Genomic DNA, 14,850 nt, shown 5'->3' with positions numbered 1-14,850 from the left:
CATTCAGGAAACCATGCGCACTAATCTCTCGCTGCTCGAGCTGGATCGCCTCAGTCCTCACCTCTTTGCGTGGCATTGGCTCCCTTCTAGTGGGAGTACCGGCCACTCTGGTGGCATCCTTCTTGGTGTGAAGGATGCCACCTTTGAGGTGGGCAGTATGGGTCGGGGCACTTTCTTTGTGAGCATGGAGCTTTTCGAACGGTCCCTCAACTTCAAGTGGGAGGTCATCATCGTATACGGCCCCGCCGACCATAGTAGGTCGGCCGCCTTCCTTGAAGAGCTTCACAGGAAGGTCTCGGCTGCCTCCCTCCCTGTGGTTGTTGGGGGCGACTTTAACCTCCTCCGTTTCGCGGAGGAGAAGAGCAATGAGCATGTCAACTTTGCACGGATGCAAATGTTCAATGGCTGCATTGCAGACCTTGGCCTCCGCGAGATAGATCGGGTTGGTGCCAGATTCACCCGGACCAACCGGCAGGCGTCCCCGACCCAGTCCGTTCTGGACCGGGTCTTAGTTTCCCCCGAGTGGGATCTCCGCTGCCCTCTGGCCTCCCTTCGGGGGATCACCCGGATTGGGTCCGATCACGTGCCCCTCCTCCTGTCCTCCGCTGACGAATGGCCGCGATCCCCCCGCTTCCGTTTTGAGACATTTTGGCTGTCCCAAACTGGTTTCGTTGCGGCGGTGGCTGCACGTTGGGTGGAGGCACGTGCCAACCCCCACCCCCGTCCTCCCTCGGCCATTGATGTATGGCAGTTCTGTGCCAAGCGGGGACGACAGTTTATGAAGGGGTGGGGTGCCAACCTTGGGTGTGATCTCCATGAACGCAAGAAAGCCCTGTTGACTACCATCCAGGCCCTTAACCTGCGTGCGGATGTTGTTGGCCTCTCCCCTGGGGAGTGGCTTTCCCGCTACGACTTAGAAGACCAACTCTCCGTCATCTACACCGACGAGGAGGCCTACTGGCGCTTGCGAGGCTCCCAGAAATGGGTCCTGTAGGGGGACGCAAACACTGCTTACTTTCAGGCCATTGCGAACGGCCGCCGTAGGCGCAACACCATCCCACTCCTTTGGGACGGTGGGATCCTCCTTCAGTCCCCTAGAGACATTAGAGCCCACGTCGACGGGTTCTACCGGGCCTTGTTCTCCCCCGCTCCTCGGAGCGGCCTCTCCCTTGCCCTTGATTGATGGACTGGCAACCAGCTTGTATCCGTCACGGAGAATGTGGCCCTCATGGCCCCGTTCTCGGAGGGCGAGGTTTGGGCCGCCATTAGTAGCATGAACCCTTCATCAGCTCCTGGTCCGGATGGCCTTCCGGTTAAGTTGTTCCAGTCCTTCTGGAATGTGATTAAACCTGAGATCATGGCCATCTTCGATGAGTTCTACGTTGGCTCCATCGACCTTGGACGCCTTAACTAGGGGATCATCTCGCTCATCCCCAAAGTCTCTGGGGCCTCCGAAATCCACCAGTTCCGCCCAATCACGGTTATCAACGTGATTTTCCGGATCTTGGCCAAAGGGTACAGCAATAGAGTGACCCGGCTGGCCGATCACATTACCAACCCCAACCAGACCGCCTTCATCCAAGGGCGGTATATTTTGGATGGGGTGCTGGTCCTCCACGAAGTCCTTCATGAGGTCCGGTCTAAGCACCTCAGGGCGGTCTTCCTTAAGATTGATTTCCATAAGGCTTATGACACTGTTAGTTGGCCCTTCCTTCGGGAAGTTCTGCTCCGGAAGGGCTTCGACGAGTGTTGGATCACCCGCGTAATGCAGATGGTGTCCTGCGGCCGCACTGCCGTGAACATCAATGGGGAGATCGGCCCTTACTTCCCTACCCTATGTGGGGTCCGTCAAGGCGATCCCTTCTCCCCATTCCTGTTCAACATGGTGGTGGACGCGCTTGCCGCTATCCTGGACAAGGCTAAGGCCACAGGACATATTCGTGGGATGACGCCCCACCTAGCCGGCGGCTCCGGGATCTCCCTTCTCCAGTACGCCGACGACACCATCATCATGGTCGAAGGCTCGGAGATGGACATCTCAAATCTTAAGTTCCTCCTCCTCTGCTTCCAAAAAATGTCTGTCCTCAAGATCAATTTCGATAAGAGTGATGTGATGGTGATGGGCTACTCTCCTGAGAAATGTCAGAGCATCGCCAACCGCCTCAACTGCCGCTTGGGCTCCCTCCCCACGACCTACTTGGGAACGCCCATTAGCGATTCTAGGCTCACCGTCACGGACTTGCGCCCGACTGTGGCTAAGCTGCATACGCGCATTGAGCCCTGGCAGGGTAGGTGGCTTTTGAAGGCGGCCCGGACGATCCTGATCAACTCCTCCCTCTCCAGCCTCCTATTATTCCTCATGAGCTTCTATAGCCTTCACGAGACTCTGCACCATGAGATCGCCAAAGTCCAGTCCCGTTTCTACTGGGCCGGCGACAACAATAAGCAGAAATACCATATGGTTAGCTGGCCTGACATTTGCAAGCCTCGGGACCAAGGAGGACTAGGTATCATGTGCTCGAAGCGCATGAATATTGCTCTCCTATCCGATGGCTTTGGCGCATTTCACAAGGGCAGGGCGGCCTCTGGTTAGATATAATCCGGGCCAAGTACCTGCGTGGACAACCCCTTGCTTTCTGTCAGCGTTCAGGCGGCTCCCAGTTTTGGCAGTCGATTATCCAGCTTCTCCCGGTCCTCCGCATTGGGACATCCATCTCGGTTGGTTCGGGCTCTGCGACCTTGTTCTGGTTCGACCGTTGGGCTGCTGACTCCCCCTTCGCGCCGCAGTTCCCCGACCTCTTCTCCATCGCTGTGGACCCAACCATCTCCGTCGAGAGGGCCCTTACTGACTTAGGGCGCCTCGCCTTCCGGAGACCGTTCGGTCCTCCGGAATCCGCCGCTTGGCGCGAGTTGCTTGATTGCATCGCCCTACATGAACCGGCCGTCGACTGGCCCGGACCGGGTTAGGTGGCGTCTTGAACCTTCCGGCCAATTCTCCACCAAGTCCCTCTACCAGGCCATTGCTCCCTCCATCGCCCGCCCCCCTCCCGGCGGTTTGGTCCATCCGTCTGCCTCTGAAGATCCGGATCTTCATGTGGCAATGGATTCGCGGACGGATCCCGTCTGGGTTGGAGGTCCGCAAGCACAACGGCCTTGGGACGGGCATCTGCCCGCTTTGCGATGTTCCTGAAGACTCGGATCACATCTTCTTCACGTGCATGTCTGCTCAGTTTCTATGGAGCTGCTTTAGGGAGGTGGTCGGTGGCAATTGGTGTCACACCAACTTCCCCGACCTATTCGCCGAACTCCAGATATCCCCCTACCTTCTCGCCACATTAGGTGGCTTGAGATTGGGGCGCTAGCGTGGACCCTCTGGACGGTCCGCAATAAACTTGTGATCCAGCGCATTCCTCTTCGGCGGGCCACTGACGCTCTATTCAAACTGTCTGGTTACTTGCAGCTCTGGCGGCCGCTTAGCCGCCCTTCTGACCAGGACGCCATCACCGCCTTCATCGCCGACCTCCGCTCGATGGCCGTTCGTCTGTCGCCACCTACTTCCCCGCCGCCACCGGAGCCTGATTAGGGCCGCCATTAGTCGCCGTGCCGGTGCCCCTTGTGTTTCCTTTTATTTTTAGGGCTTGTTGAGCTGTGCCCTCAGCAGAACCTATGTACTTTGTGTCGTGGGACTTGGGTGTGTGTGTGTCCTGAAATTTGCTTGTATGTGTGCTCCTGGCGGTTTGCTTTATTTATAAAGCAGGGCGAAAGCCTTTTTCGGTAATTTGAAGACCTCTTTGATTGTGGGATTTCATTGATGCGAGAATAGAAAAACACTTGATTTGAATGTCATATACTCGTCAATCCTATAGGATTAGCAACAAAGAGTGTTTGTCATGCCACAAGAATACTAAAGTACTTGACCTAGAAATTTGGGTGGATGGAAACATATTCTCGAGAATATAGTGCAAAGAAATCCTAAGGTAAACTCCTAAATATTTCAATTCCGCAATCAAAACGACCCCATACGTAAAGTTTCTAAGGATTTAAATCCTCCCCAAATTATGTGAAATCCCTTTGAAACAAATAATTCACCTGTTTGTGGCCCACAAACCACTTTGACCCCTTATGTTAAAAGGAACGAAGAATATACAATGTTTGTTTACACATTGTTCAAATTATTTTGTACATACTACATACAAATTTGGCTTGTTTAGCTGCACATCATTTTGATGGGTGCAGAACATGACATATAACGCCGGGAGTGTAATTTCCTAGATTGCCCCAGATGCAAATAACAACAATCAATCCATGTTGGTGGGTCGTAATGTTGGTGTAAGGAGGCCCATGTTGATGTTGTAATGACCAATGTGTAAGGGGGTATTTGGTGAGTTTTGTTCGACATAGGCTCTGGATGGTGCAGAGCGCGGCTTACCAGGGTAACAGGTCCCTTGCTAGCAGGTTAGTCTTTTATGGACCATGACTTCTTATAAGGTTGTTTTACTAACAGTATTGGCATCGTATATTTTTTTACGTCCTACTCACTCTGTTGACAAATATAAATGTTTTGGATATTTTAATACGGACTAAAATGAGTGAACAAACATACTAAAACATGTATACATACATCCTAATTCAGAAAAAATAGAACATATTATATTTGTAAACGGAGGGAGTATAATTTAGAAACATTACAACTGTGCAGTACTCCAGCCCTTCGAAACCACTTGAGTTTTCGTCCTTTGGATGTCCTCCCAATCCCATCTCTGCTTCCTCGGATGACCATCGAGTGGTATACATTATGGGTCGCTACTCCGGCGACAAATAAGCTATATGATCATACATAACAAATCCTCGGTAGGCATTGTACACCAAAGGGGTCATAAACCACACATAAACTTCATTGATCTTGTTTTGTTAAATTCTAGTCTTCTCCTTTGGTCATTGTCTTCCATGAGTCATATTCACAACACAATTAGCCCCAAATTCAAATAACCCACACATACGGTCAGTCACAAATCGCACACATGCATGCGCTTAAACACTTGTAAGGCTGGATAGATAAAACAATTCTCTTTTGCACCTAAACACGCTAGTATAGATACTCCTCAGTCGACAGGCATTTGCATTATCAGCGTTGAATAATTAAACCCATACGGACACATAGCCATAACACCTCCCCAGCCAGCTGGTCTCGAAGGCCATTATCCAAAGCATCCAGCAGGTCCAACCACAGCCAGGGTTCACATCGTCTCCACCTCCTCAATATTCCCCCATGGCGATGCGGCCCAAGTCCGAGATGTCGCCGCCGCCGGCGCCCCCGTCGCCCTCCGACCAGAGAGACGCTGTCATAGAGGAGCTCCGGAAGGGCTCTCAGCTTGCGGAGTTCCTCCGGCAGCAGGTGGAGCTCATCCCGGAGGACAGCCGCCGTGACGCCGCGCTGGCCAACGTGAGCGACATCACCACGGCCCTGGCGTCGTCACTCTCTGTGCTCCAGTCCGAGAGAGAGCAGTACTACTGCTCCTCCTCCTCCGACGCCGGCCATGCTTCCGGCGCCTCCGGCGGTGGCGGGGTGCGAAACGGCGCAGTCGCACGCAGGAACAGGAAGGCGAAGCATCGGCGAGGTACCTATGGCGAGGAGCTCCCAATGTGAGTACCTACTTAAAGACTCCGTGCGATGTTTGCTACAGCAAATAGTACTGTTGGATAGTACTGTGGCATGCGTATCTGTGGGGATCTGTGCTTGAGAAGGATTGGTATTATCAGATCTATGCTGTATTTTTGGTTTTGCAGTGAGGATGAACTAGTTATTCATATCCCTAAAAAAGAACTAATCACTGTCATCCCATGGCACATTTAACAGCTATCTAATCTAGTTCCTTTAGATTCTTGATAACGAAGTTGTTGCTTTGTTCCTAGATCTTGTTTATCCCAGTTGGTGGGGCATCATGCAGTAGTATATTGTTGTTTCTCTGCGTACCATTGATCTATATTTTATGCTTAGCTAGGAAAGTATATATATGTGCAGTAAAGCTCATTTCTTTTTATTTCTCCCATCTTGTTATATAGCAAGGAGATACTAACCGAGGCACCAGAAAATGATCGATTCCACTGGAGGAAATATGGGGAGAAGAAGATCCTCCATGCTGATTTTCCAAGGTATAATGCTTAATTTGATGGACTTTTATCCACTTTCTTATTCATTTCTATAAATGTGGCATTAGCTTATGGATATGTACCTTGCATTTCCTCCTGTGGATTAATAACGAAAGCTAGTAATCAGTTTCCGTAAGTAGTAACGAGTACACCTCAATTCAATTCCTTTGTACCTTGGCATATATCTGTGTATCCTTAGATGCAGACGCCGGGAGAGTTCTCTCTTTCATTTTGTGGTTTGTTTATTTTACCTAATTTAACCCACATGGCGGACTCAACTGTAAAGCACTAGCTGGAGCTGTGTTGTGTTGTTGAAATGAAAACATCAAAGTACCTGAACTTTAAATTAAGCATTTGTGGCCTGGTATGGATCATGACCTCACATCAATTAGTTTCCCCAAAATATATAGTTGAATTATGCCCCATTTGGGGGCCATTGAATATTAGCCACCTTCCGAAAGCTGGCTTAATTTTTTAATAAGCTTTTTGTTAGTATAACAGTTAGGACCTCCACATCCTACCTTTAATTAGACAGACGTATGAGTATATGCGCTAGCACAAAAAAATGTAGTACATAAAATGAGAAGTTATACTAGATATATTCCTCTCTTTTTTTCAATGTGTGGAGGTTCGAAAACATTTTCCATAGATGCATATGTTGTGCATCATCGATGACTCAACATGCTTTTCATGTCAAGTTATTGCAGAGGCCGGGTTTTTCTACCGGTGACTCGCCATCATTTACCCGCAGTTTCAATTAGCGGGCTATGCCAAATAGTGGCACCCTACTCAAACAGCTATAGCGCCGCTATTGCGGGTTATAGCCTCACTATATCGCAACCTTATCAGACAATTGTACATGAATACTCCTTCCGTTCCAAAATAGATGACTCAACTTTGTACTAATTTTAGTATAAAGTTTGGTCATCTATTTTGGAACGGAGGGAGTACCATTTAGTGGCATCCTGCTCAAACCACTATAGAGTGGCTATATACAACTTTGAATTAATTTACCGCATTTCATCTATCGCCAGAAGTAATTTACGTGAATTCACAGTGTGTTTTCCATGTAGTCCTAACTCCTGACTCCTAACTCATGTTTGTTCCAACAAAAAATAACTGAGAACATAAAAATTCTACGTGTTCACCCGCTTGGTAAATCAACCTTTTGCAGGTTATACTACCGATGCGGATACAGCGACGAGCACAAGTGCCCGGCGAAGAAGTACGTGCAGCAGCAGAACAGCAGCGACCCGCCCATGTTCTTGGTCACCCTCATCAACGACCACACATGCGATACTTTGTTCCCAGATGAAGACCAAGACCAACCACCCAGCAGCTCAAGCAGCGCTAATAACTCGCAGGTGCTCGACTTCTCCAAAGCGTCGCTCTCTTCGACTGTTGGTATCTCGAGGTTGAAGAAGGAGGAAGACGCGGACATGTCCGTGACCGTGCCCAGCTACAACTACACGTATGATGAGCTGTCTTCTTCCTCGTTGCCGTTCTTGTCGCCCAAGCAGTGGGAGATGGAAATGGAGGTCAAGTCACTTTTTCGTCGTCACTCTGGGGATGGTAACTAGCTAGTTAGCCCGTGAAACTCAGTGTTTTAGCTAGATCAACTTGTTGCATGCAAACATCTACCTGAACCTTAATAATTGCATGCATGTTGTGAGAGATAATTGTAATGATAGTAGTACAACATCACAAGTTACTAGAAAGTTTTTTGAGATGAACTACTATAACAGACTTGAGCTTATTTCTTCGGAAAAAAAAAACTTGAGCTTATTTCCTCGCAGAAAAAAGAAAAAGACTTGAGCTTATTTATGCCTATGCAGTGCAACAGGCCTGCTGTCTCTGAAGCTTGCGCTTAATTGCTCCATATTGTCATGTAAGACCACCGCAAAAAAAAAATCTCATGTAAAACACATTTAGCTTCTAAGCTCGCGTTCGTCCATTCTCCAAGTATTTATGTTCTGTAACTAAATTACAGTAGGTAAATCACCTGCTGTTTTCCGTAAAACAAAAGTATTAGCTAGCTCCTAGCTGGCCCAGCCCATTTGTTCCAAAGGAACACGAATGCATGGAAAGCGTTCTATCAGAGATGCACAGTGTTAGTCTGAATCATTTTCTCTAGGGTTTTGAGTGTAGGAGGCAACTGCATTTCCCCTCGACCCATTCGACACCGCCGCAGGTTCCCCTGCCTTCTGACGACCACTATGGCAGTGTGATGGTGGGGAACCTTGGAATGTGTGTTCGGATCATATTCTATTGGGTTTTGAGTTTTTCGTTGTCAATCAAGTTGGGTTAGCAACGACGATGAGAATAATGATCCTTGGTTTTTGCCATATCGATTCATGGTAGGGGTGTCGACGTGTATGATGTCAATCGTCGAGCATTCGGGTATGGCATGATTAGCGTTTTTCCATGACGGCGGCATCCTACGGAGGGGGCTGGGTGACGTTGCGGCATAGTTTTGTTGTCCATCAGATACGGCTCTGTCAGGGAATTATGAAGTTTGTGTTCCCATGGCTGGACATGGAATTATTGTTTGTCCCTCCTCATTGCTAGCTTTTTTGGGATGACAGTCTTCTCGAATCATGGTCACCAACGTCTGCTAGTTTGTACCAAATGACTTCCCGGTCACTGTTTCTACAGGCTCATGTGTTTCAACAAGGTTGCTTTGATAAGACGGAGACTTGGATGCGGCAACGAGATATGCTCACAGCGTGTCGTCGGTGAATGCATAAGGAAGACTGTGGTGACTTCTTCAAGGATTTACCTGTAGTTCCGTATTCTTGTCAGAAAGTTCTTGGAAATGTTTAATTTTATTTAATATATGAGCTTGGGCGTTTTCCTAAAGAAAATAAATGCATAGCGTTGGCAAAGAAAGGCTACATTTGAAAAGGTAACCGAAACAGTTCGTTAGCAACGCTAAGCTTGCAGCTTGGATCAGCTCACAGGAAACAGCATCTTGCAAGTAGCAATACAAATAAACTAGAGCCAGCCAGTCAGCCAGGGGTACTAGTGGGAGAATATCTGGTGCACCCGGTGCATCAAACTTCCATATTATATTTAAAATGTTCAAAAAATTCTGAAAAAAACAATGTAGCATATTCACACAACATTAATGTATGTTGTCACAAAATTTCAAACATAGTTTGAAAAACAAAAATATCAAATTTGACTGAATAGTACATAAGATAAGTTGGAATTTTGATTTGATCCATTATCACATTGATGTCAAAATTATCATTTATGTATCTCGAGTAATGTTTCAAATTTCAGTATAAAATTTTATGACAAGATACATTGATGTTGTGTCAATGTGTTAATTTTTTTGAATTTTTGGAAATATCTCAAAATATGCCACGGCATATGCGCTTGGGTAGCATCACAAGGATGAGTGCACCGTATACAAACTAGTACTAGTACATTCTTATCCTCAATCAATCGATGCTGATGTCATGGGCGCTGTCGTGAGCGTTGCGTGGCAACATGACATAATGGCTCCCACATGAATAAAGAAATGAAGCGTGTCGACATGGTGGTGTGGCTTTCCTTGTAGTCTCATCAACATCTAATCACGAGTCATGTGCACACACTAGGCAGAGCCAGCTAGTTCACATCTGCAAGTTGTTGATAGTCCACTCAGGGCTCAGCATCGAGACAAAATTAACAAGTGCTTTCAAAGTCATTGCAAACGAACACGTTCTTCGATCACATCCTGCAGAAATACGGCTTGTTATCAAGTTGATCATTAGATAGTTCATCAAAGGCAAATCAAGTTGATCATTAGAAAACATTACTACAGTACAGTACAAAACAAGCTGTTGATCTATGGATGGATGCAAAGGTCACAGAGGAACGCTCATTTTTCCAAAAAATAGTAACAAATCTAGTCGGGGAGAATGATCAACTTGATGCCGCTTGTTATCAAGTTGATCATTTGATAGTTCAGTACATTATTACAGTATACAAAGCAAGTTGTTGGTGTATGGATGGATGCAAAGGTCAGAGAGGAACGCCCATTTTTCCAAAAAGAGTAACAAATCTAATCGGGGAGAGCAAGTGTTCTTGGCGTTTGCTATAATGCCAAGTTGCCAGCTGTGTTTAGCTTAACCGGGCAACGTCAACTCCTGGTCCGGAAGACGGGCAAGTTTAATTAGCTTAATTCATAGTTGCCTGAAATGGCCATCATTATGTATGCTGAGTTGCTCACAGAACCATACCACCTCTTTTGTCTCTTTATGAAATTCTTATCAATCAAACCTGCCAATAGAGTTATGAAAAATGAGTATTTTCCACAAGGGAACACGTTCAGTCGACTGACCGCATCGTGCACAAATACCCTGTTTTTTTTCCTTTGCGCAGAAAATACCACTTGTTGTTTTCTTTTTTGGAAAAGGGGTCAGAAAATACCTCTTGTTGTTGAGTGATATCGGGCTTTGGTGCCGTATTGTCAACGTTCATCAAGGGCAAACCAAGTTGATAATTTGATAGTTCAAATCATGACGAAACAAATTGTGACTATATATAAGGATGGATGCAGAGGTCAGAGAGGAACCTCCATTTTCCAAATTTAGTAACAAAAATAATGCAGGGGAGGGAGCAAGTGTGCTTGGGAGAGGAGAATAAGCATCGGAGTTTGGTATAATGCCAAGTTGCCAACTGTGTTTAGCTTAATCGGGCAAGGTCCACTCCAGCTCCGGAAGATGGGCAAGGTTAATTAGCTTAACTCATAGTTGCCCGAAATGGCCAGCATTAGTGATGTTGACAGAAACATACAACCTCTTTTGTCTCTTCTGAAATTCTCATCGCTCCGACCAGTACAAGTTTGACCAGTCAAAAGTCTCAAAGAGTATGCTTGTAAAGTTGTAATCAAGGTCTAGTAATAAGAGCATCTACAGCCTCTTTAAAAAAAAGAGCATCTACAGCAGAATACACAAATTTCAATCCCGCAAACGCCCGCGGATGCATCTGAACGTATCCGCAATAGTGACCGGTAACATCTTAAAAAATCATTTCCACAACCAAATCCCTCAATTACGAAAGCTCAAATCCATACAATTACATGAAACGTGACACCTAATCTAAGCGACGCTTGTCCGGCTCCACCGTGCCTTTGTCTGGCAACCGGATGTGCCCCTCAAAGTGTTGCTCCGGTCACCGGCAAAGTAGCGTAGGACACAGGACACACACCGACTCATAGGACTCGAGGCGCTGCCGTTTCCCATGCCCTACTCTTACTCATTGGAGTCCGGAGCATGTGAAGTCGACGATTCAGTCAAGCTTTCTTCCATCCTTCCTAGCTCCTCGAGCTTCCACCTGCTCGACGTCTTTTTCATTCACTACTAGGGAAAACGTTATACACAGAACTTTAGCAGTAGCGCTTGTTAAAAGAGCATGCTACTTCTAGACAGTAGTAGCGTGTGTAAAATAAGCGCACTGCAGATGGACATATATCAGTAGCGCGTCTCACCGAAAACTCGCTACTACTAAAATTCCAATCACTTAGCCGATGGGCTACACATAGTAGTAGCGATCTTTCAAAAACCGCGATACCGCTAATAAACTTATAGCAGCGCGTTTATGTATAAATCGCTATTGCTAACGAAAATAAAATGAAATGAAAAACGAATAGAGAAGTAAATGAAAATGAAAGAAATAGAAAAATGAGAAAGGAAAAATATAAAATGTAAAGAAAAATAAATGAAAAAGGGAAAAAATGATGAAGACGTAGCAGTAGCGCGTTCTCTGAAACACGCTATAGCTAACTTAGCTATAGCGCGTTTTCTGTAACGTGCTACCATTACTTTTGACTTAAGAAAAAACGGTTTCCCCCCGGCCACCACCGTCCCCCAAATCCGCCCAGCCCCACAGCCGCCGCCTCTCGGGCCGCCCTCGACCTCACCGTCGCCTCCCTCGACCTCACCGCCGCCGCCCTCGACCTCACCGCCCCCGAGCCCGCCAGGACCACCGCGTCCCAATCCTGAGCCCGCCCTCGCCGCCCGTACCTCCGTCACCGAGCACCTCCCCGCCACCGTCTCTCCCCTCTCTGTAAGCCCCCCACCCATCCTTTTTAGTTAATAGATGTTAATGTTAAGTAGTAGATAATGTTGATGTTTTTTAGTTAGGGTAATAATAGATGATGTTAAGTAGTAGATAATGTAGATGTTAATTAGTTCAGTAGGGTTTAGTTTTTGAATTGAGTTTGTTTAACTAGATGTTAATTAGGGCAGTAGGGTTTAGTTTAGAGTAAAGTTTAGTTCAGTAGTTAACTAAATATAATCTATATTTGTTTTTGAATTGAGTTTGAGAGAGCATGAGATTTGTGTAGATTTTATTGAAGTGTCAAACGCTAGGACATGCAAATTTGAAGTGGTCAGGATATATGCAAATTCCTCAATTGTGTTTGCCCATGTTTCGATTGTGCCCAAGTGGCCTTTTGTTGTTTCCAGGGAATGAATCTAAAGCTATATGACAATGTGTCCATTTAGTCCATACTTTTTGTATGACTAACTTTGAGTTATGCATGACGAAACTTTATTTGTGATGTAATTAAACCGTCCTCCTCGACTAGCGACGATCACTCTAGTTAGGGCATTTTGGGTACGATCAACTTTGTTATTTATGCTTATGATATGTTGCTTTTATTTTTGCCAAGTCTGTCTCTTTCTGTTGCTCAACTATATATCTTGCATATCATCGACTCATGTGACGATGTAGGTGCATAGATCATCGATGGAGAAGAAGTGCTACGCCAGGAGTATATATACGGCGAGTGGCCGGAGTGTCAGGCCCAGGTGTACCGGTTTCCGGTTTCCGAGCGACATGTAGTAGTTAGTTTAGGTTCACGCTAATGCGAGAGAGGGATATGAACTCATGTATTGCATAGTTCCACTCTCACTCAAAGTGATAGCTCTGTTGATGCTCAAAAATGGCGCGTTTATAAAGAGTGGCTTGAAGCTATGTCAAGAGTAATTCAAACTTACTATTGAAAGTCACTATGAGATGGCTCTCTTTGAGAAGATCAAGACGAATATGAAGATGGTCTAAAATGGAGTTCGGATGCAAAAGTTATGACAACTTCAGAGATGCTCATGTTGACACCAGATTAAAGAATGGCTTGAAACCCAATTAAGATGTCCTCATATGGAAAAATGATCAACACAAATTGTCTTCGTCTCGTCAAAACGGTCGATTTTGATATAAAAATCGTCCCAATTCGAATTCGTATGCAAAAGTTAGAGCTATCGGAGTGCAGCCCTGTCATGAGGCTCGTTTCCATCCGAGATCGTTTACCACCACAAAAAGGACCCGCAAGGTGCAACCAGTTTAAACCGAACAGTTTTGGAAAGTTCGGACAAAACCAATCCGAACTTGACTAGGGTTTTGGACGTGAATCCAAGCCTTTTCCTTGCATGAGAAGTCCAGCCGCCTCTTAAATACCTAAGGGGTGACGGCCGATTGAACAACACACAATCGATCAAATCATCTACCACTTTTTACCTTTACCTTTATCTCTCTCCTTTGTTCTTCTTCTTCCTCGTTCTTCGTTTGCAGGGCGGCGAACCTCGAGGCCCTAGGGGCGGTCAGGCCAACCTAGGGCAGCCCATAGCCGCTGCGCGCCCTGACGGGGTCCCTCCCGGGCGTGTGGGGTTTCGGATCCTCAAAAGCACCCGCCGGATTGCTTACGTATCGCGCTTCCGGACGGGTCTCCTTCGACGTGAGCTGCGGTGCATCACCCTCGGTGTTGGAGGTACACGGTGACGTGTTCGTGTGCGGACAAGCTCTTCTCGCGTATATCATTGTTTAGATGGATGACGATGTAGTTGCAAGTAATCGAGACTTGTATTGCTATTTTTGAGATGATAACGAGAGACCACTTTGTGTTGGATGATGATTATGATGATGACATGATTTGATGAAACTAGTTGTATGTATATGCTATGATTACATTTGTATGTGTATGATATGCTAAAGATTATTGTATAAATCCTATTGAAATATAAAACAAATATGCAGGGAAAAAAACTAATAAAACTAGTAGTAGCGAGGGGAACAAAGTTAGCAGTAGCGCCGCCTTACCAGTAGCGCTTCCCTGTAAAAAGTGATGCAGATAATATCAGCAGCGCTCTTCACCAAAGCGCGCTGCTGCTATCCATGTATAGTAGTAGCGTGGGATGACAAGCGCTACTGCTACACGTTGGCTGTAGCGCCTTATCAGTAGCGCATCGTCCCGCGTTACTGATAGGCCTAAAACCCGTGCTGCTGCTAGGCTTTTCCCTAGTGATTGTTTGTTCTGAGTTGGATTCAAACCACTCTCTCCGTTTGGATTTCGAGTCCAAAAGGCCCGGATCCGTCGTGTTCAGGGAAGGCCGACACGTCCACCACGACGAGGCTGCGCCACCCGGGGTTGTTGGCCATCCGTTAAGGCGCCATAGAGCGCGACTCCACCTCGCCAATGTCGGTCGCGGTCTCCCACGTGCTCTGCTTCGTACAACAGGGACGCCGCACCATACCCTCGCCGCCGAGCCACGAATGGCCTCGTCGTCGACGCGCCAACGAAGAGGCTACGTGTCCGCCGAGGCGTTCGGGCGCCAAACAGAGCGTATTGCCTCCGGCGAGGAAGCGGCGACACACCACGTGCTACATCCACACACCATTGGGGCGGACGCGATGGATTCCCGGCGGATTGAG

The 14,850-nt window shown here is 46.9% G+C and overlaps 1 protein-coding gene across 1 annotated transcript; it reads left to right on the top strand.

The window, feature by feature from the left end:
- Nucleotides 1-5,183: 5,183 nt before the first annotated feature.
- LOC125536361 (WRKY transcription factor 55-like) lies at nucleotides 5,184-7,827 on the top strand. Its single transcript, XM_048699562.1, has 3 exons — nucleotides 5,184-5,643; nucleotides 6,064-6,153; nucleotides 7,325-7,827. Exons 1-3 carry the CDS (start codon nucleotides 5,270-5,272, stop codon nucleotides 7,728-7,730), a joined length of 870 nt encoding a protein of 289 aa, XP_048555519.1. The 5' UTR covers nucleotides 5,184-5,269; the 3' UTR covers nucleotides 7,731-7,827.
- Nucleotides 7,828-14,850: the final 7,023 nt, after the last annotated feature.

This window comes from Triticum urartu, chromosome 1 (genome assembly GCF_003073215.2).
Source record: "Triticum urartu cultivar G1812 chromosome 1, Tu2.1, whole genome shotgun sequence".
NCBI lineage: Eukaryota > Viridiplantae > Streptophyta > Magnoliopsida > Poales > Poaceae > Triticum > Triticum urartu.
Note: the sequence above shows the minus strand (reverse complement) of the source record. Positions and strands in the feature narration are given on the sequence as shown.

Excerpts from the sequence above, each read along its gene's own strand:
- LOC125536361 (XM_048699562.1), top strand. The coding sequence starts at position 5,270 with ATGGCGATGCGGCCCAAGTCCGAGATGTCGCCGCCGCCGGCGCCCCCG. Across the intron at positions 5,644-6,063 it reads TATGGCGAGGAGCTCCCAAT|CAAGGAGATACTAACCGAGG; the intron begins GTGAGTACCTAC and ends CTTGTTATATAG. Across the intron at positions 6,154-7,324 it reads CTCCATGCTGATTTTCCAAG|GTTATACTACCGATGCGGAT; the intron begins GTATAATGCTTA and ends AACCTTTTGCAG.